Source organism: Salmo trutta, chromosome 26, assembly GCF_901001165.1.
Source record: "Salmo trutta chromosome 26, fSalTru1.1, whole genome shotgun sequence".
NCBI classification, from domain to species: Eukaryota; Metazoa; Chordata; class Actinopteri; order Salmoniformes; family Salmonidae; genus Salmo; species Salmo trutta.
The window spans coordinates 46,135,455-46,160,454 of NC_042982.1; the positions used below are offsets into that span (position 1 = coordinate 46,135,455).

Here is a 25,000-nt window from a genome sequence, read left to right on the forward strand (position 1 = left end):
CATACTATAATATACCGTGGCTATACTATACTGCCGCTATACTATACTGCTGCTGTACTATACTGATATTATACTATAATATACTGCTACTATACTATATTATACTGCTGCTATACTATACTGCCACTATACTATACTGCTGCCATACTATACTATACCGTGGCTATACTATACTGCCACTATACTATACTGCTACCATACTATACTATACCGCCGCTATACTATACTGCTACTATGCTATACTATACTGCTGCTGTACTATAATGCCACTATACTATACTATACTGCTACTATACTATACTGCTACTATACTATAATGATGCTATAATATACCACTACTATACTGCCACTATACTAAACTATACTGCTACTATACTATACTGCTGCTATACTATACTGCCACTATACTGCCACTATACTGCTACTATACTATACTGCTGCTGTACTAGACTGTTACTATACTATAATGATGCTATAATATGCCACTACTATACTGATGCTATACTATGCTATACTGCTACTATAATATAATATAATATACAGTTACTATAATATACTGCTGCTATAATATACTATATCGCTACTATACTATACTATAATATATGGTTACTATAATATACTGCTGCTATAATATACTATATCGCTACTATACTATACTATAATTTATGGTTACTATAATATACTGTTGCTATAATATACTATATCGCTACTATACTATACTATAATATATGGTTACTATAATATACTGCTGCTATACTATACTGCTACCAAACTATAATTCTGCTATACTATACTATATTGCTACTATACTATACTGCTGCCAAACTATACTGTTACCATACTATACTATACCGCTGCTATAATATACTGCTACTATACTATACTATACTGATCCCAAACTATAATGTTACCAAACTATACTGTTACCATACTATACTATAATACTACTATGCTTTACTATACTGATGCAATATTATACTGCTGTTCTAATATACCATGCTATACTATACTATACTGCTACTATATTATACTGCTGCTATACTATATTATAGTGATGCTATACTATATTATACTGCTACTATACTATATTATAGTGCTGCTATACTATATTATAGTGCTACTATACTATATTATAGTGCTGCTATACTATATTATACTGCTACTATACTATATTATAGTGCTGCTATACTATACTATACTGCTACTATACTATATTATACTGCTGCTATACTATATTATACCGCTACTATACTATATTATACTGCTACTATATTATACTGCTGCTATACTATATTATAGTGCTGCTATGCTATATTATACCGCTACTATACTATATTATAGTGCTGCTATACTATATTATAGTGCTACTATACTATATTATACTGCTACTATATTATACTGCTGCTATACTATATTATACTGCTACTATACTATACTGCTGCTATACTATATTATAGTGCTGCTATACTATATTATACCGCTACTATACTATATTATAGTGTTGCTATACTATATTATACCGCTACTATACTATATTATACTGCTACTATATTATACTGCTGCTATACTATATTATAGTGCTGCTATACTATATTATACCGCTACTATACTATATTATAGTGTTGCTATACTATATTATACCGCTACTATACTATATTATACTGCTACTATATTATACTGCTGCTATACTATATTAAAGTGCTGCTATGCTATATTATAGTGCTGCTATGCTATACTATACTGCTGTTATACTGCTGCTATACTATATTATAGTGCTGCTATGCTATATTATAGTGCTGCTATGCTATACTATACCGCTACTATACTATACTATACTGCTACTATATTATACTGCTGCTATACTATATTATAGTGCTGCTATGCTATACTATACTGCTGCTATACTATATTATAGTGCTGCTATGCTATACTATACTGCTGCTATACTATATTATAGTGCTGCTATACTATACTGCTACTATACTATATTATAGTGATGCTATACTATACTGCTACTATACTATATTATAGTGCTGCTATACTATACTGCTACTATACTATATTATAGTGATGCTATGCTATACTATACTGCTGTTATACTGCTGCTATACTATATTATACTGCTGCTATACTATATTATAGTGCTGCTATGCTATATTATAGTGCTGCTATGCTATACTATACCGCTACTATACTATACTATACTGCTACTATACTATATTATACTGCTGCTATACTATATTATAGTGCTGCTATGCTATACTATACTGCTGCTATACTATATTATAGTGCTGCTATACTATACTGCTACTATACTATATTATAGTGCTGCTATACTATACTGCTGCTATACTATATTATAGTACTGCTATACTATACTGCTACTATACTATATTATAGTGATGCTATGCTATACTATACTGCTGCTATACTATATTATAGTGCTGGTATGCTATACTATACTGCTGCTATACTATATTATAGTGCTGCTATGCTATACTATACTGCTGCTATACTATATTATACTGCTGCTATACTATACTATACTGCTGCTATACAATACTGCTGCTATACTATATTATAGTGCTGCTATGCTATACTATACTGCTACTATATTATACTGCTGCTATACTATATTATAGTGCTGCTATACTATACTATACTGCTACTATACTATATTATAGTGCTGCTATACTATACTATACTGCTACTATACTATATTATAGTGCTGCTATACTATACTATACTGCTACTATACTGCTGCTATGCTATACTATACTGCTACTATATTATAATGCTACTATATTATACTGCTGCTATACTATACTGCTGCTATACTATATTATAGTGATGCTATGCTATACTGCTGCTATACTATATTATAGTGATGCTATGCTATACTGCTGCTATACTATATTATAGTGCTGCTATACTATACTGCTACTATATTATAGTGCTGCTATGCTATACTATACTGCTGCTATACTATACTGCTACTATACTATATTATAGTGCTGCTATACTATATATAGTGCTGCTATACTATATTATACTGCTGCTATACTATATTATACTGCTGCTATACTATATTATACTGCTGCTGTACTATATTATAGTGCTACTATACTATACTGCTGCTATACTATACTGCTGCTATACTATACTGCTGCTATACTATACTGCTGCTATACTATACTGCTGCTATACTATACTGCTACTATACTATACTGCTGCTATACTATACTGCTGCTATACTATACTGCTGCTATACTATATTATAGTGCTGCTATACTATACTGCTACTATACTATACTGCTGCTATACTATACTGCTGTTATACTATACTGCTGCTACTATACTGCTGCTATACTATACTGCTGCTATACTATACTGCTGCTATACTATACTGCTGCTATACTATATTATAGTGATGCTATGCTATACTGCTGCTATACTATATTATAGTGCTGCTATACTATACTGCTACTATATTATAGTGCTGCTATGCTATACTATACTGCTGCTATACTATACTGCTACTATACTATATTATAGTGCTGCTATACTATATTATAGTGCTGCTATACTATATTATACTGCTGCTATACTATATTATACTGCTGCTATACTATATTATACTGCTGCTATACTATATTATAGTGCTACTATACTATACTATACTGCTACTATACTATACTGCTGTTATACTATACTGCTGCTATACTATACTGCTGCTATACTATAATGCTACTATACTATACTGCTGCTATATTATACTGCTGCTATACTATACTGCTGCTATACTATATTATAGTGCTGCTATACTATATTATAGTGCTACTATACTATACTGCTACTATAGTATACTGCTGCTATACTATACTGCTGCTATACTATATTATAGTGCTGCTATACTATATTATAGTGCTGCTATACTATACTGCTACTATACTATATTATAGTGATGCTATACTATACTGCTACTATACTATATTATAGTGCTGCTATACTATACTGCTACTATACTATATTATAGTGATGCTATGCTATACTATACTGCTGTTATACTGCTGCTATACTATATTATACTGCTGCTATACTATATTATAGTGCTGCTATGCTATATTATAGTGCTGCTATGCTATACTATACCGCTACTATACTATACTATACTGCTACTATACTATATTATACTGCTGCTATACTATATTATAGTGCTGCTATGCTATACTATACTGCTGCTATACTATATTATAGTGCTGCTATACTATACTGCTACTATACTATATTATAGTGCTGCTATACTATACTGCTGCTATACTATATTATAGTACTGCTATACTATACTGCTACTATACTATATTATAGTGATGCTATGCTATACTATACTGCTGCTATACTATATTATAGTGCTGGTATGCTATACTATACTGCTGCTATACTATATTATAGTGCTGCTATGCTATACTATACTGCTGCTATACTATATTATACTGCTGCTATACTATACTATACTGCTGCTATACAATACTGCTGCTATACTATATTATAGTGCTGCTATGCTATACTATACTGCTACTATATTATACTGCTGCTATACTATATTATAGTGCTGCTATACTATACTATACTGCTACTATACTATATTATAGTGCTGCTATACTATACTATACTGCTACTATACTATATTATAGTGCTGCTATACTATACTATACTGCTACTATACTGCTGCTATGCTATACTATACTGCTACTATATTATAATGCTACTATATTATACTGCTGCTATACTATACTGCTGCTATACTATATTATAGTGATGCTATGCTATACTGCTGCTATACTATATTATAGTGATGCTATGCTATACTGCTGCTATACTATATTATAGTGCTGCTATACTATACTGCTACTATATTATAGTGCTGCTATGCTATACTATACTGCTGCTATACTATACTGCTACTATACTATATTATAGTGCTGCTATACTATATTATAGTGCTGCTATACTATATTATACTGCTGCTATACTATATTATACTGCTGCTATACTATATTATACTGCTGCTGTACTATATTATAGTGCTACTATACTATACTGCTGCTATACTATACTGCTGCTATACTATACTGCTGCTATACTATACTGCTGCTATACTATACTGCTGCTATACTATACTGCCTACTGCTACTATACTATACTGCTGCTATACTATACTGCTGCTATACTATACTGCTGCTATACTATATTATAGTGCTGCTATACTATACTGCTACTATACTATACTGCTGCTATACTATACTGCTGTTATACTATACTGCTGCTATACTATACTGCTGCTATACTATACTGCTGCTATACTATACTGCTGCTATACTATACTGCTGCTATACTATATTATAGTGATGCTATGCTATACTGCTGCTATACTATATTATAGTGCTGCTATACTATACTGCTACTATATTATAGTGCTGCTATGCTATACTATACTGCTGCTATACTATACTGCTACTATACTATATTATAGTGCTGCTATACTATATTATAGTGCTGCTATACTATATTATACTGCTGCTATACTATATTATACTGCTGCTATACTATATTATACTGCTGCTATACTATATTATAGTGCTACTATACTATACTATACTGCTACTATACTATACTGCTGTTATACTATACTGCTGCTATACTATACTGCTGCTATACTATAATGCTACTATACTATACTGCTGCTATATTATACTGCTGCTATACTATACTGCTGCTATACTATATTATAGTGCTGCTATACTATATTATAGTGCTACTATACTATACTGCTACTATAGTATACTGCTGCTATACTATACTGCTGCTATACTATACTGCTGCTATACTATACTGCTGCTATACTATACTGCTACTATACTATACTGCTGCTATACTATACTGCTGCTATACTATACTGCTGCTATACTATATTATAGTGCTGCTATACTATACTATACTATACTGCTACTATACTATATTATAGTGCTGCTATACTATATTATACTGCTACTATACTATATTATATTGCTGCTATACTATACTGCTGCTATACTATATTATAGTGCTGCTATACTATACTGCTACTATACTATATTATAGTGCTGCTATACTATACTGCTACTATACTATATTATAGTGCTGCTATGCTATACTATACTGCTGCTATGCACACCCATCACTAATTTAACTGTCCATTCCCCCCCAAATCCCCAGGATTACCTAATAGGTCAGCCTGTCTGCTTCATATTAATGAGACATAAAGGAACTGGTGACAACATGTTCCCTACATTCGAATAGGGACTAGGGTGCCATTTGGGACTCACCCCTGTACACCAAGCAAAGCCTCATTTAAAATCTAATTTCAGACCTCCTCGTTCAGTTCAGACCCCATTCTGTACCAACATCACATCAGCTGTCTAACATAATGAAAGCAGAGAGAAAACACCAGAAGGACTGTTTTTCTATACACTAAGACAGCTTGGTGTTTTAAATCTTATTGGTAATCAATTGTTCTGAGCTTTTTTGGTCAATCAGAGGTGAGTGAAGGTTAAATGTCCCAGCTGCCCTGTGACTTGGGGATATAGTGATGCTTCATTTTTGTTTTCTCTGCCTCATTAGACAAGACTGTTTTCTATGCCTCATAAGACAAGACTGTTTTCTATGCCTCATTAGACAAGACTGTTTTCTCTGCCTCATTAGACAAGACTGTTTTCTATGCCTCATTAGACAAGACTGTTTTCTCTGCCTCATTAGACAAGACTGTTTTCTATGCCTCATTAGACAAGACTGTTTTCTATGCCTCATTAGACAAGACTGTTTTCTATGCCTCATTAGACAAGACTGTTTTCTCTGCCTCATTAGACAAGGCTGTTTTCTCTGCCTCATTAGACAAGACTGTTTTTTATGCCTCATTAGACAAGACTATTTTCTATGCCTCATTAGACAAGACTGTTTTCTCTGCCTCATTAGACAAGAGTGCTTTCTCTGCCTCGCTAAACAGATGGGTGGGGATTGAACTTTTGGAACAATTCCATTGGTCTATTGCACTGCGCATTCTCAATCAAGCACAGCTATAACTGTATTTGAAATCAAATGTATATTTTGAACCCAGATGTATAAGTCAAATATGTAGCTCAGGCTCTGTCAACACCACAGGGGTTAAATCCAGCTAGACAACACCACAGGGGTCACATCCAGCTAGACAACACCACAGTGTCACATCCAGCTAGACAACACCACAGGGGTCACATCCAGCTAGACAACACCACAGGGGTTACACCCAGCTAGACAACACCACAGGGGTCACATCCAGCTAGACAACACCACAGGGGTTACATCCAGCTAGACAACACCACAGGGGTCACATCCAGCTAGACAACACCACAAGGGTCACATCCAGCTAGACAACACCACAGGGGTCACACCCAGCTAGACAACACCACAGGGGTCACATCCAGCTAGACAACACCACAGGGGTTACATCCAGCTAGACAACCCCACAGGGGTTACATCCAGCTAGACAACACCACAGGGGTTAAATCCAGCTAGACAACACCACAGGGGTTACATCCAGCTAGGCAACACCACAGGGGTCACATCCAGCTAGACAACACCATAGGGGTTACATCCAGCTAGACAACACCACAGGGGTTACATCCAGCTAGACAACACCTCAGGGGTCACATCCAGCTAGACAACCCCACAGGGGTCACATCCAGCTAGACAACCCCACAGGGGTCACATCCAGCTAGACAACACCATAGGGGTTACATCCAGCTAGACAACACCACAGGGGTTACATCCAGCTAGACAACACCACAGGGGTCACATCCAGCTAGACAACATCACAGGGGTCACATCCAGCTAGACAACACCATAGGGGTTACATCCAGCTAGACAACACCACAGGGGTTACATCCAGCTAGACAACACCACAGGGGTCACATCCAGCTAGACAACACCACAGGGGTCACATCCAGCTAGACAACACCACAGGGGTCACATCCAGCTAGACAACACCACAGGGGTTACATCCAGCTAGACAACACCACAGGGGTCACATCCAGCTAGACAACACCACAGGGGTCACATCCAGCTAGACAACACCACAGGGTTTACATCCAGCTAGACAACACTACAGGGGTTACATCCAGCTAGACAACACCACAGGGGTCACATCCAGCTAGACAACACCACAGGGGTCACATCCAGCTAGACAACACCACAGGGGTGACATCCAGCTAGACAACACCACAGGGGTGACATCCAGCTAGACAACCCCACAGGGGTCACATCCAGCTAGACAACCCCACAGGGGTCACATCCAGCTAGACAACACCACAGGGGTTAAATCCAGCTAGACAACACCACAGGGGTTACATCCAGCTAGACAACACCACATGGGTTAAATCCAGCTAGACAACACCACAGGGGTTAAATCCAGCTAGACAACACCACAGGGGTTAAATCCAGCTAGACAACACCACAGGGGCCACATCCAGCTAGACAACACCACAGGGGCCACATCCAGCTAGACAACACCACAGCAGGAATATATAAGAAGCAGAACAATTGGCACTGAGCCTGGTGCCAATGGAGAGAAAATACTTTAGAAGCAGCATTAACTTAAATTAGAGCATGTCTCTGACAAGATCCTCACTTTGCTTGTGCCCTTCATTTTCTCTGGCTGCAAACAAACCATAGATGTGTCTCATATGACACCCTATTTCCTACATAGTGCACTACTTTTGAGGACAGGCCTTAAGGGCTCTGGTAAAAAAAAAAGTGTGTTCTACTGTATATGGGGAATAGTGTTCCATTTGGGACGCAGCCCATTGTGTGAGGAGGTTTAGAGACAGAGAGAGAAGCCAGTCGGACAAGGATAGAAGACCCACACTTATTAGTAAAATCAGCTGTGATTGCTGCCGTGGAGAAGTAGAGCTGAAGCCTACTTCTGGTGATGGGGATAATTGGTGCTTTCATGTTAAGCGACAACAATTTTCTGGACATAACCCCACACACACACACACAGACACACAGACACACAGACACACACACACACACACACACACACACACGATTAAAAATAATCACTCATGTTTATTTCTGACAAGAACCCAGCAGTTACCTCCGTCGGATCCAATTTTTGAAGGATTATCTTGAACTTAAAAACTAGCGTAAAACTTTAATTAAAACGCAGTCTCAAATAGTCGCCTGTCCCTATTAATAGCAAATACACACACCTGTTTCAAATAAACACCGGGTCTCAATCATCATTGTTTACGAGGTTACCATGAATTACAATTCATTATTTAAAGAGGTTTAACGTTTGATGAATTATATTAAATATAATAAATTCAGTAATGACTCAAAAGAATTATGGCAATCAACTGCTAGCCATTGGCTGCTAACAGCTGAGAACTGTTAGCCATTGGCTGCTAACAGCTGAGAACTGCTAGCCATTGGCTGCTAACAGCTGAGAACTGTTAGCCATTGGCTGCTAACAGCTGAGAACTGTTAGCCATTGGCTGTGAACAGCTGAGAACTGCTAGCCATTGGCTGCTAACAGCTGAGAACTGCTAGCCATTGGCTGCTAACAGCTGAGAACTGCTAGCTAACTGGCTGCTAACAGCTGAGAACTGCTAGCTAACTGGCTGCTAACAGCTGAGAACTGTTAGCCATTGGCTGCTAACATCTGAGAACTGCTAGCCATTGGCTGCTAACAGCTGAGAACTGCTAGCCATTGGCTGCTAACAGCTGAGAACTGTTAGCCATTGGCCGCTAACAGCTGAGAACTGCTAGCCATTGGCTGCTAATAGCTGAGAACCGCTAGCTAACTGGCAAGCACAAAAAACAGTTTTCAACTTCAGGAGTACAGACCCCCAGAAAACAGTCTTGAACATGATTTAGAAAGAAACACACCTGTCTATATAAAGGTCCCACAGTTGTACGCAGTGTATGTCAGAGCAGAAACTATACCATGAAGTCCAAGGGACTGTCCGTAGAGCTCTGAGAATTGTGGTGAGGTATATATTTAGGGAAGGGTATAAAACAATTTCTAGGGTGTTGAAAGTTTCCAAGAGAACAGTGGTCTCCATCATTGGGAAATTTAAAGAAAAAATAAATACTCTGCCTAGAGCTGGCCATGTGACCAAACTGAGAAACCAGGCAAGAAGGGCCTTGGACAGGGAGGTGACCAAGAACCCATTGACCACTGTGACAGCACTACATAGATCCTTGGCTGCGATGGGAGAACCTGCCAGAAGGACAACAGTCTCTACAGCAATTCACCAATCTGGGCTTAATGGCAGAGTGGATAGACGGAATCCACTCCTGAGGAAAAAAAGGCACACGACAGCATGCCTGGAGTTTAACAAAACATGCACTTGAAAGATTCAGGCCATAAAGCAAAAGATTCTGTGGTCTGAAGAAACAAAACATTTACTCATTGGCCTGAATGCAACACGATATGTCTGGAGAAAACCAGGCACAGCTCATTACTTGCCTAACATCAACCCTACCGTGAAGCATGTTGGTGGCAGCATCATGCTATGGGGAGGCTTTTCAGCAACAGGGGACTGGGAGACTGGTAAAGGATAGAGGGAACAATGAATGAAGCCAAATAGAGGCAAATCCTTGATGTGAATCTGCTTCAGAGTGCAAACGACGTTATCCTGGGGGCGAAGATTCAACGCAACGCTGGAATGGCCTTCAGAACAAGAATGTGAAAGTCCTTGAGTGGCCCAGCCAAAGCAAAGACTTGAATCCAATTGAAAATCTGTGCAAAGACTTGAAGATTGTTGTTCACCGCTCCCCATCTAACTTAACAGAACTTGAGAAAATCTGCAGGGAAGAATGAAATCCAGATTTGCAAAGCTGATACAGACATACTGAAGACGACTCAAAGCTGTTAGACATACTGAAGATGACTCAAAGCTGTTAGACATACTGAAGACGACTCAAAGCTGATACAGACATACTGAAGACGACTCAAAGCTGATACAGACATACTGAAGACGACTCAAAGCTGATACAGACATACTGAAGACGACTCAAAGCTGATACAGACATACTGAAGACGACTCAAAGCTGTTAGACATACTGAAGACGACTCAAAGCTGATACAGACATACTGAAGACGACTCAAAGCTGATACAGACATACTGAAGATGACTCAAAGCTGTAATCACCGCCATAGGCGCTTCTACAAAGTATTGACTCAAGGGTGTGAATATTTACGTAAATTAGATATTTCTGTATTTCATTTTTAATAAATTAGCAAACATTTTAAAAAATAAAACATATTTTTACTTTGTCAATATGGGGTATTGTGTGTGAATTCAGCGGTAACACACAAAATGTGGATTAAGTCACAGGGTATGAATACTTTCTGAAGAATGAAGATATATTGAGGTCCGGTCCAGTACTAATTAGATATACTGAGAATACAAAACATTAAAACACCTGATCTTTCCATGACATAGACTGACCAGGTGAATCCAGGGTAAAAGCTACGATCCCTTATTGATGTCACTTGTTAAATCCACCTCAATCAGTGTAGATGAAGGGGAGGATGACAGGTTGAAAAATGATTTTTTAAACCTTGATACAATTGAGACATGGACTGCAAGACAAGCGCACCGGTTTGAATGTGTCAAGAACTGCAACGCTGCTGGGTTTTTCACGCTCAACAGTTTCCCGTGTGTATCAAGAACGGTCCACCACCCAAAGGACATCCAGCCAACTTGACACATCTAATGAGGAAGCATTGGAGTCAACATGGTCCAGAATCACAGTGGAATGTTTTCGACACCTTGTACAGTCCATAACCTGACGAATTGAGGCTGTTCTGAGGGCAAAAGGTGGGTAGGGATGCAACTCGATAGTCGGAACGTGTTCCTAATAGTTGGTATACTCAGTGTTAAATTAAATGTAATTAAATTAAATTGAGACGTTAAGATATATTTCTATAGCCACTGACCTGTGGAGCAGTCGTGTCCGGTCCAATTGGGGTCACAGCTGCAGGTTCCTGTGTCTGTCAGGAAGGCTCCGTGTCCGGAACACTGGTCCATGCAGGACGCCCTGGTACTCTCACACCCAGACCCACCCCAACCCACGAAACAGTGGCACTCTCCACGGACACAAACCCCACGTCCAGAACAGGTAGGGTCCAGGCAGTCCACTGGAATAGAGAGAAAGAGAGATATACAGAGACAGAGAGAGACAGGGAGAGAGAGAGAGAGACAGAGAGAGACAGAGATAGAGAGAGAGAAAGAGACAAAGAGACAGAGAGAGAGACATAGAGACAGAGAGCGAGAGAGAGAGAGAAAGAGACAAAGAGACAGAGAGATATACAGAGACAGAGAGAGACAGGGAGAGAGATAGAGGGACAGAGGGAGAGAGAGAGGGATAATTAGATACACAGGCAACACAGAGACAGAGTCACATAGAGAGCAGGAAGACAGAGTCATATTAGAAACACAGTCAGTCATTGACACAGTTACACAGAGACAGTCAGACACAAAGCCACAGTGGCATAGACAGACTGGCAGGTAAGCAGTCAACACAGTCACAGAGAGACAGAGTTAGGCAGGTACGCAGTCAACAAAGTCACAGAGAGACAGAGTTAGGCAGGTACGCAGTCAACACAGTCACAGAGAATATAGACAGTCACTCCAGTCTCCTGCTGTTTCCAGTGTGTCCCCCCCGGGCCTCCAGCCCCCCCACTGGGCCGCCCTGGCATCTCTATCAGACAGACGGGGGACAAGAGGAGGATGATCTCTACATGGGGGGGAACAATAACCCTCCACAGTGGGGACTGGGATTCACCGCTCTAGCCTCAACAGGCTTAGTGTTTAGTGCACCCTTTACAAAGCAGACAGGATCTGACGTCTACAGAGAGGGGTCAACTAGCACTCTCTGAGCCCTGGGACGAACAGAAAGGGGATTTACAAACAGGCAAATGACATACCTTCCTTCAAAGCAAAACTCAAAAAACAGACCAGGAGGAGTGGAAAGACGGATAGAAGGAGAGATCAAGTAGAGAGGAGAGGAGAGGAGAGGACACAGAGAGGAGAGGAGAAGAGAGGAGTAGAGGACAGACAGGAGAGGAGAGGAGAGGAGAGGGGAAGACCTTGACAAGAACATGTTTCCCTAAATGTAAAAGCATGCTGGAGGGTTGGCCACAGGGCTCTGGTCAAAAGTATTCCACTATAAAGACAATAGGGTGCCATTTGGGACACATCATTTGTGGGAAGTGACATCATCAGCTGTGGGAAGTGACATCATCATCTGTGGGAAGTGACATCATCATCTGTGAGAAGTGACATCATCAGCTGAGGGAAGTGACACATTAGCTGTGGGAAGTGACATCATCAGCTGAGGGAAGTGACACATCAGCTGAGGGAAGTGACACATCAGCTGTGGGAAGTGACATCATCAGCTGAGGGAAGTGACATCATCAGCTGTGGGAAGTGACATCATCAGCTGTGGGAAGTGACATCATCAGCTGAGGGAAGTGACATCATCAGCTGTGGGAAGTGACACATCAGCTGTGGGAAGTGACACATTAGCTGTGGGAAGTGACATCATCAGCTGTGGGAAGTGACACATCAGCTGAGGGAAGTGACATCATCAGCTGAGGGAAGTGGCACATCAGCTGTGGGAAGTGACACATCAGCTGTGGGAAGTGACATCATCAGTTGTGGGAAGTGACATCATCAGTTGTGGGAAGTGACATCATCAGCTGTGGGAAGTGACATCATTAGCTGTGGGAAGTGACATCATCAGCTGATGGAAGTGACATCATCAGCTGTGGGAAGTGACATCATCAGCTGTGGGAAGTGACATCATCAGCTGAGGGAAGTGACACATCAGCTGTGGGAAGTGACATCATCAGCTGAGGGAAGTGACATCATCAGCTGAGGGAAGTGACATCGTCAGCTGAGAGAAATGCCTGAGGGTGTGACAGCAGCGAGCACTTATAAGGATGAGAACATTATCCTATCAGGTTTACAGCTTGTTGAGAAGAAGTACAATACCTGTCCTGATTATATATACAATACCTGTCCTGATTATATATACAATTCCTGTCCTGATTATATACACAATACCTGTCCTGATTATATACACAATACCTGTCCTGATTATATACACAATACCTGTCCTGATTATATATACAACACCTGTCCTGATTATATACACAATACCTGTCCTGATTATATATACAATACCTGTCCTGATTATATACACAATACCTGTCCTGATTATATATACAATACCTGTCCTGATTATATATACAATACCTGTCCTGAAATGCTGAATTGTTTCAATGAGCACTTTATATCATCTGGCAGGCTGTTTGATTCAGTGTCCTCTGTCTCTGTACAACCTTGTGTGGATGAACCAGTGAGAGCTGGTCAAACTTTTAGCTTTTTGCCATTCTCAGTGCAGGTGGTATATAAAGCCCTGAAATCCTTAGATCAGAGAAAGCCTCCAGGTCCTGATCTTTTGGATCCCTGCTTTTTAAATATGGCAGCGGATTTCATACCTGAACCACTTACATATCTGTTCAATCTAACCCTGGAATGTAATGAAATTCCAAAGATCTGGAAATCAGCATTTGTCCTGACACTTTTAAAAGGGGGAGATCCAACTCTTTTAAATAATTATAGGCCAATCTCAAAGCTGTCACCCCTGGTGAAAATACTTGAAACCCTTGTGAGTGACCAGCTAAAATAGTTTTTATTTACTAACTCTAATTTATCAATGTACCAATCGGGTTTCAGGAAGAAGCATAGCACAATTACAGCAGCCATGAAGGTTTTAAATGAGATCACTGAAGCTCTTGACAAAAACAGCATTGTGTCTCACTTTTTATTGATCTCTCTAAGGCTTTTGATACAGTTGATCATGCTATACTAAAGCAGAGATTGTCGAGCGTAGGTCTTTCAGAGCATGCAGTTGCATGGTTTGTTAACTATCTGTCTGATAGAACTCAGTGCACTCAATGTGATGGGCTCATGTCTGTTAAATTGTCTGTCTGTGTGCCCCAAGGCTCTGTACTTGGTCCCCTCTAATTCACTATTTATATAAATAATTTAGACAAAAATGTCCAATTTTTCATTTTTATGCTGATGATACTGTCATTTACTGTTGTGACTCGTCTCTTACAAAAGCTTTCCAGAACTTGCAAACTGCTTTTAATACTGTTCAACATACCTTGTGTCCAATTGAAGCTTATCCTCAATACTGACTAAACTAAACTAAAGTAAGAAATAGACCTCTGAACCTTTCACCTATTACTACCTGTCAGGGCAAGGAGATTGAGGTTGTAACCTCATATAAATATCTTGGAATTTTGATTGATGATGGCCTCTCTTTTAAAATGCATATTCAACAACTTACAAAAAAATTGAAGCTGAAGTTGGGATTTTATTTTAGGAATAAGGCCTGTTTTTCTTTTGAAGCCAGAAGGAGGCTAGTATCAGCTACATTTATGCCTTTACTAGACTATGGGGATATTTTATATATGAATGCTTCCGCTCAGTGTTTGAGATCAATTGACACCCTTTTCCATGGAGCGCTGAGATATATTTTAAACTGCAAAACCCTTACGCACCACTGCACTTTGTATACCAGGGTTGGCTGGCCTTCTCTAGTCACTCGTAGGCTCAGTCACTGGTATACTTTTATTTACAAAGCCATTTTGGGTTTACTACCTTTTTATTTGGGCATTTTTATTGTTCAGAAATGTGGAGGGTACTCTCTTCGTTCGCTGGACTTTATCCTGCTAACTGTTCCAAATGTCCGAACTGAATTTGGTAAAAGGGCTTTTATGTACTCTGCGCCATCGTCTTGGAACGCCTTAGAAAATACTTTTAAACTGGAAGAACTTGTCCCGATTTTGGTGTTTTTAAATCACTGATGAATGATCTGGAGACTGATTCCCTAAACCTGTCAATGTTTTTAATTTGCTGTTTTTGATTTTGTTATACTCTTGCGAATTCTATGGTTTTTACTAGATTACTTGTAGTTTTTCATGTTGTTTGTCTGTAATTTTTGTAATGACTTGGTGCTGCCTATCTTGGCCAGGACACTCATTATGGGGTATTGTGTGTAGATTGATGAGGAAAAACATGTATTTAATACATTTTATAATAAGCCTGTAACATAACAAAAACAGCTCAAATGAGCAAAGAGAAATGACAGTCCATCATAGTCCATCACGTGAAGGACAGTCAATCAACACCTTTTTTAAGTTTCTTCAAGTGTAGTCGCAAAAACCATCAAGCGCTATGATGAAACTGGCTCTCATGAGGACCACTACAGGAAAGGAAGACCCAGAGTTTCCTCTGCTGCAGAGGATAAGTTCATTAGAGTTACCAGCCTCAGAAATTGCAGTCCAAATAAATGCTTCACAGAGTTCAAGTAACCGACACATCAACATCAACTGTTCAGAGGAAACTGTGTGAATCAGGCCTTCATGGTCAAATTGCTGCAAAGAAACCACTACTAAAGGACACCAATACGAAAAAGAGACTTGGTTGGCCCAAGAAACACGAGCAATGGACATTAGACCGGTGGAAATCTGTCCTTTGGTCTGATGAGTCCAAATTTGAGATTTTGGGTTCCAACCGCCATGTCTTTGTGAGACGCAGAGCAAGTGAACAGATGATCTCTGCATGTGTGGTTCCCACCGTAAAGCATGGAGAAGGAGGTGTGATTGTGTGGGGGTGCTTTGCTGGTGACACTGTCAGTGATTTATTTAGAATTCAAGGCACACTTAACCAGCATGGCTCCCACAGCATTCTGCAGCGATACGCCATCCCATCTGGTTTGGGCTTTGTGGGAATATCATTTGTTTTTCTCCATGACAATGACCCAACACACCTCTAGGCTGTGTAAGGGCTATCTGACCAAGAAGGAGAGTGATGGAGTGCTGCATCAGATGACCTGGCCTCCACAATCACCCGACCTCAACCCAATTGAGATGGTTTGGGAAAAGTTGGACTGCAGAGTGAAGGAAAAGCAGCCAACAAGTGCTCAGAATATGTGGGAACTCCTTCAAGACTGTTGGAAAAGCATTCCAGGTGAAGCTGGTTGAGAGAATGCCAAAACTATGCAGAGCTGTCATAATGGCATAAAGAGTGGATACTTTGAAGAATCTAAAAGCTAAAATAGATTTCGATTTGTTTAACACTTAAAAACATTTTTTTATGTGTTATTTCATAGTTTTGATGTCTTCACTATTATTCTACAATGTAGAAAAGAAAAACCCTTAAATGAGTAGGTGTGTCCAAACTTTTCACTAGGTGTCTCCAAAGTAAGCTAGATGGTGTCACTACAGACCTGGCGTTGATCCCAGGCTGCATCACTACTGGCCGTGATCGGGAGTCCCATAGGACGTCATACAATTGGTCCAGTGTCGTCCGGGTAAGGGGAGGGTTTGGCCCAGTGTTGTCCAGGTTAGGGGAGGGTTTGGCCCAGCGTCGTCCGGGTTAGGGGAGGGTTTGGCCGGGTGGGCTTTACTTGGCTCGTCACGCTCTAGCAACTCCTTGTGGCGGGCCGGGCACCTGCAGGCTGACGTTGGTCATCACTTGAACGGTGTTTCCTCTGACACATTGGTGAGGCTGGCATCCAGGTTAAGCGGGCGGGTGTTAAGAAGCGTGGTTTGACGGGTCATGTTTCAGAGGACGGATGACTTCGACCTTCGTCTCCCGAGCACGTTGGGAAGTTGCAGCGATGAGACAAGATCGAAATTGGGGGAGAAAAATGGGGTAGCGGCCAGACACTACTCCGGCTAGTGGTGGCACCAGGACATCGTTACGTCATCTCATCTCCTCTTTATCATAAAAGGCTCTGAAGATCCATTAGAATGAGACAGAGAAGATCCCAGGACTCTCCAGATCTACGTCCCAAATGACACCCTGTTCCCTATGTAGTGGACTACTTTTGTACCAGAGCTCTATGCAGGCTTCTGCACTATACAGTACGGTAGCGCATTATATAGAGAATAGGGTGTCAACCCAGGTCTCTCTCTCTCTCTCGGTAGGCAGATGGTTTGGGGGCGCCAGGCTCAGAGAAGCAGAGAGATCAGAGGCTAGGTCCAACTGACATCACTGTCTCTCCTGGTAATTAATCATACTGGCTGAAGGTCGTAGGAGAAGAAGGGTAGAGGTGCTTGTGGGTCTCTGCTGCACCATACAGCTAATGGTTCCCAAACCCAGATAGAATAGGGGTGTGCAGGGGCCGTAGGGGGATGTCAGGAAGTACCATCTATCAAACTCACAGGGGCCATTACTCATCCGGAAATGAGAGGTTTCAACAGACTGACAAACACAATGGCTACTTCAATCTCATCCTTTGTTTCCTCTCCTCTCCTCTCCTCTCCTCCTCTCCTCTCCTCTCTTCTCCTCTCCTCTCTTCTTCTCTTCTCTTCTCTCCTCTCCTCTCCTCTCCTCTCTTCTCCTCTCCTCTCCTCTCCTCTCCTCTCCTCTCCTCTCCTCTCTTCTCTTCTCCTCTGCTCTTCCCTTGATCCTTCTCTCTCATCATCCCCAGATAGCAGCAGATGTTAATGGATTCACACTTTCCCTCTTTGTAAATTCAACTCATTGGATTTTCAGATAACAAAGGGGGGATTGTTTAGTGTGGATACTAGAAAGCTCTGGACCCTCTGTACATAATGTATAGGGAATAGAGGAGGACGGAGAGAGTTAAAATGGCAGTTCAAATTGGCAAAAAAAACACAACAGATTTCTTTCAACAGCTTAAACCCCACCCTCTAGAATCTTAAGTCAAATGTCTACTGTTCGCTGATGATCTGGTGCTTCTGTCCCCAACCAAGGAGGGCCTACAGCAGCACCTAGATGTTCTGCACAGATTCCGTCAGACCTGGGCCCTGATGGACCTGGGCCCTGACAGTAAATCTCAGTAAGACTATGGTGGTGTTCCAAAAAAAGTATTGTTTTCCTAGAGCACACAAAAAACTATACGTACCTCGGCCTAAGCATCAACACCACAGATAACTTCCACAAAGCTGTGAACGATCTGAGAGTCAAGGCAAGAAGGGCCTCCTTCTACGCCATCAAAAGGAACATACAATTTGACATAACAATTGTTTTTACATTGGATAAAAGTAGACTCTAGAGCTAGAAAATTGAATATTATACACTACAGTTGAGAAACAATGGGAAAGTAATTCTGCTTTGAAAGTTGATAAACTTTTGAGAAAATGGCCTTTGAATATTTTGGTACACCTACTAGAGAGCTCTTCTTTGTCTCCACCCATTCAGTATCGTTCACACCCTCTTAAGCTATAGCCCCAGCCATAAACTCAGAGTGTTGTCAGATTGTCTGTTGGTAAATTCAGAGCGTTTCGCTCTCAGAGCGTTCAGAGCGCGCACTGGACGCTCTGGGCGATGAGAACTGTTGATCCGAACGTTCTGAACAACAGCAGTCAAGCACCCAAGCTAACTGGCTAACGTTGGCTAGCTTGCTAGCTACTTCCAGACACAAAATGAGAGAACAGTCCAAACTCTGACCGTTTCACTCGCCCTAGCAGAGCTGGTTAGGCTGTTTTCATGTTATCCAGAGCGTTGGTGACTGTAACTGTGTTGCTGGCAACAATTTAATGACCCTTTTTTGCCAATGTTTACTGACACCGGCCATATTCAACAGTTGTTGAGCGTTCGTAAAATCGTCAGTTATTCTGCGGTCTGGCACAGTCAGACGAGAGCCTGCAGCTGACCAATAAGTTGCAATGATTGCTAGCTAACATTGGGCTATAACAAGGCAAAGCAATGTAGTCAGGGATATACAGTGAAATGTTCATCTTTACCCTCTACAGGGATAACTTTACCCTCTACGGGGATAACTCTAACCTCTACAGGGATAACTCTACCCTCTACAGGGATAACTCTACCCTCTACAGGGATAACTTTACCCTCTACCCTCTACGGGGATAACTCTACCCTCTACAGGGTAACGCTACCTCTACAGGGATAACTCTAACCCTCTACGGGATAACTCTACCCTCTACAGGATAACTCTACCCTCTACGGGGATAACTCTACCCTCTACAGGGATAACTCTACCCTCTACAGGACAGTGATAACTCTACCCTCTACAGGGGATAACTCTACCCTCTACGGGATAACTCTACCCTCGAACGGGGATAACTTCTAAACGCTACCATCTACAGGGATACCTCTACCTCTACAGGGAATAACTCTACCCTCTACAGGGATAACTCTAACCCTCTACAGGGATAACTCTACCCTCTACGGGGATAACTCTACCCTCTACGGGGATAACTCTACCCTCTACAGGGACAGGGATAACTCTACCCTCTACAGGGATAACTCTACCCTCTACAGGGATAACTCTACCCTCTACAGGGATAACTCTACCCTCTACAGGGATAACTCTACCCTCTACGGGGATAACTCTACCCTCTACGGGGATAACTCTACCCTCTACAGACTCTACCCTCTACAGGGATAACTCTACCCTCTACAGGGATTACTCTACCCTCTACAGGGATAACTCTACCCTCTACAGGGATAACTCTACCCTCTACAGGGATAACTCTACCCTCTACGGGGATAACTCTACCCTCTACGGGGATAACTCTACCCTCTACGGGGATAACTCTACCCTCTACAGGGATGACTCTACCCTCTACAGGGATAACTATACCCTCTACGGGGATAACTCTACCCTCTACATGGATAACTCTACCCTCTACAGGGATAACTCTACCCTCTACGGGGATAACTCTACCCTCTACGGGGATAACTCTACCCTCTACGGGGATAACTCTACCCTCTACAGGGATAACTCTACCCTCTACGGGGATAACTCTACCCTCTACAGGGATAACTCTACCCTCTACAGAGATAACTCTACCCTCTAAAGGGATAACTCTACCCTCTACGGGGATAACTCTACCCTCTACGGGGATAACTCTACCCTCTACAGAGATAACTCTACCCTCTAAAGGGATAACTCTACCCTCTACGGGGATAACTCTACCCTCTACGGGGATAACTCTACCCTCTACAGGGATAACTCTACCCTCTACAGGGATAACTCTACCCTCTACGGTGATAACTCTACCCTCTACGGGGATAACTCTACCCTCTACGGGGATAACTCTACCCTCTACAGGGATAACTCTACCCTCTAAAGGGATAACTCTACTCTCTACGGGGATAACTCTACCCTCTACGGGGATAACTCTACCCTCTACGGGGATAACTCTACCCTCTACAGGGATAACTCTACCCTCTAAAGGGATAACTCTACTCTCTACGGGGATAACTCTACCCTCTACGGGGATAACTCTACCTTCTACGGGGATAACTCTACCCTCTACGGGGATAACTCTACCCTCTACAGGGATAACTTTACCCTCTACAGGGACAGGGATAACTCTACCCTCTAAAGGGATAACTCTACCCTCTACGGGGATAACTCTACCCTCTACGGGGATAACTCTACCCTCTACGGGGATAACTCTACCCTCTACGGGGATAACTCTACCCTCTACAGGGACAGGGATAACTCTACCCTCTACAGGGATAACTCTACCCTCTACGGGGATAACTCTACCCTCTACGGGGATAACTCTACCCTCTACGGGGATAACTCTACCCTCTACGGGGATAACTCTACCCTCTACGGGGATAACTCTACCCTCTACAGGGATAACTTTACCCAGAGCTCCAGAAGAATGTACGTTAAAGACTGTCGATATAGTTAATTGATATAGAAATAACTTTATCTGTGCTGACCATCTTTTTTTACTCAAGTTTGATTACTCTACTGCTGGGCTAACAGCTGCACCCAAATACTAATTTACACGTCTTTGTAATACGAACAAGCCATATTTGGAAAACTTTAGACTTTTCTATTTTTAATCACACTTCCCCTTCATAACAGTGCTCTCCTTTGGAAGACATCACAGAGCCCACCATATTCTAACAGTGCTCTCCTTTGGAAGACATCACAGAGCCCACCATATTCTAACAGTGCTCTCCTTTGGAAGACATCACAGAGCCCACCATATTCTAACAGTGCTCTCCTTTGGAAGACATCACAGAGCCCACCATATTCTTTAGGGAACAATTATAGTGATATATTTTTTTTCATTTCACCTTTATTTAACTTGGCAAGTCAGTTAAGAACAAATTCTTATTTACAATGACGGCCTACCACGGCAAAACCTGGACGACGCCGGGCTAATTGTGCGCTGGAATGGAACCAGGGTCTGTAATGATGTCTCTAGCACTGAGATCCAGTTCCTTAGACTGCTGTGATACAGCCTGGAATGGAACCAGGGTCTGTAGTTCCTTAGACCGCTGTGATACGGCCTGGAATGGAACCGGGGTCTGTAGTTCCTTAGACCGCTGTGATACGGCCTGGAATGGAACCGGGGTCTGTAGTTCCTTAGACCGCTGTGATACGGCCTGGAATGGAACCGGGGTCTGTAGTTCCTTAGACCGCTGTGACACGGCCTGGAATGGAACCGGGGTCTGTAGTTCCTTAGACCGCTGCGATACGGCCTGGAATGGAACCGGGGTCTGTAGTTCCTTAGACCGCTGTGATACGGCCTGGAATGGAACCGGGGTCTGTAGTGCCACTTGGGGGCCCAAGCAGGAATCTGTAGTGACTTACTCACTTTTAAAATCCTTGTCAAACTCTGATAAACGTTACTTTCCCTCACAGTTATCTTCATCCATTCATTAATGAACTCATCCATGAATTCATGAATTCAGTAATGAATTCATTAAGGCATTCAACCATCCGTTAATTAATTAATTCATACATTCATTAATTAATCCATGCATTAATTAATTCATCCATAAATTCATTAATTAATCCATCCATTCATTCATTCATTCATTCATTCATTAATACATCCATTAATTCATTCATTCATCCATTAATTGATTCATTAATTAATCCATTCATTCATTAATCCATACATTAATTCATTCATTCATTCATCCATTCATTAATTCATTTACTCATTAATTAATTCATTAATTAATCCATTCATTCATTAATCCATTCATTCATTCACCTTCTTCACAGTTATCTCCCTTGTATGCAGGGTTACAGATGCACGTCCCCACGATGCAGGTCCCGTGGCCAGAGCAGGTGACGTCTATGCACTGGTTGGTCGGTACGTCACACTCCCCGCCCTTCCAGCCACTGTGACACATGCATCGCCCTTTGAGGTATTGGCCGTTCCCACTGCACAGCACCGGACAGGACGCTTTGGAGAAGGACAGATGGACACACAGACAGACAGACAGACAGACAGACAGACAGACAGACAGACAGACAGACAGACAGACAGACAGACAGACAGACAGACAGACAGACAGACAGACAGACAGACAGACAGACAGACAGACAGACAGAGAGCACAACAGTTTGAATGGACTCCACCAACCATAATGTGTGTGTTGGAGCCTCTAGCAAAGAAAATGATGAACAGTTTGGTTTCTAACGTTGTGTCAACACTAACAGGGGAGTGATGCCAGCTCCAAAACGATGTACTAACTACAGTAAATAGGTGTTATGCTCTAACTACAGTAAATAGGTGTTATGCTCTAACTACAGTAAATATATGTTTTGTACTAACTACAGTAAATAGGTGTTATGTACTAACTACAGTAAATAGGTGTTATGCTCTAACTACAGTAAATATATGTTATGCTCTAACTACAGTAAATAGGTGTTATGCTCTAACTACAATAATTATATGTTACGTACTAACTACAGTAAATAGGTGTTATGTACTAACTACAGTAAATATATGTTAAGTACTAACTACAGTAAATATATGTTATGTACTAACTACAGTAATTATATGTTATGTACTAACTACAGTAAATATATGTTATGTACTAACTACAGTAATTATATGTTATGCTCTAACTACAGTAATTAGATGTTATGTACCAACTACAGTAATTAGATGTTATGCTCTAACTACAGTAATTATATGTTATGCTCTAACTACAGTAATTAGATGTTATGTACTAACTACAGTAATTAGATGTTATGCTCTAACTACAGTAATTATATGTTATGCTCTAACTACAGTAATTAGATGTTATGTACTAACTACAGTAATTAGATGTTATGCTCTAACTACAGTAATTATATGTTATGCACTAACTACAATAATTATATGTTATGTACTAACTACAGTAAATATATGTTATGTACTAACTACAGTAAATATATGTTATGCTCTAACTACAGTAATTATATGTTATGTACTAACTACAGTAATTATATGTTATGTACTAACTACAGTAAAGATATGTTATGTACTAACTACAGTAATTAGATGTTATGTGCTAACTACAGTAATTAGATGTTATGCTCTAACTACAGTAATTATATGTTATGCTCTAACTACAGTAATTAGATGTTATGTACTAACTACAGTAATTAGATGTTATGCTCTAACTACAGTAATTATATGTTATGTTCTAACTACAGTAATTCGATGTTATGCACTAACTACAGTAATTAGATGTTATGCTCTAACTACAGTAATTATATGTTATGCACTAACTACAATAATTATATGTTATGTACTAACTACAGTAAATATATGTTATGTACTAACTACAGTAAATATATGTTATGCTCTAACTACAGTAATTATATGTTATGTACTAACTACAGTAATTAGATGTTATGTACTAACTACAGTAATTAGATGTTATGTACTAACTACAGTAATTATATGTTACATATTAACTACAGTAATTATATGTTACATATTAACTACAGTAATTATATGTTACATACTAACTACAGTAATTATATGTTATGTACTAACTACAGTAATGATATGTTATGTACTAACTACAGTAATTATATGTTACATATTAACTACATTAATTAGATGTTTGCACTAACTACAGTAATT

The 25,000-nt window shown here is 40.4% G+C and overlaps 1 protein-coding gene across 1 annotated transcript in view; it reads right to left on the bottom strand.

The window, feature by feature from the left end:
• Positions 1-25,000, bottom strand: part of tenm4 (teneurin transmembrane protein 4) — a gene marked incomplete at its 5' end in the record, with an annotated part of 264,411 nt that overhangs the window by 190,350 nt on the left and 49,061 nt on the right. The window contains 2 exon segments of the mRNA XM_029716129.1: positions 12,023-12,223; positions 23,129-23,323. Coding sequence (XP_029571989.1) covers positions 12,023-12,223; positions 23,129-23,323 — 396 coding nt within the window.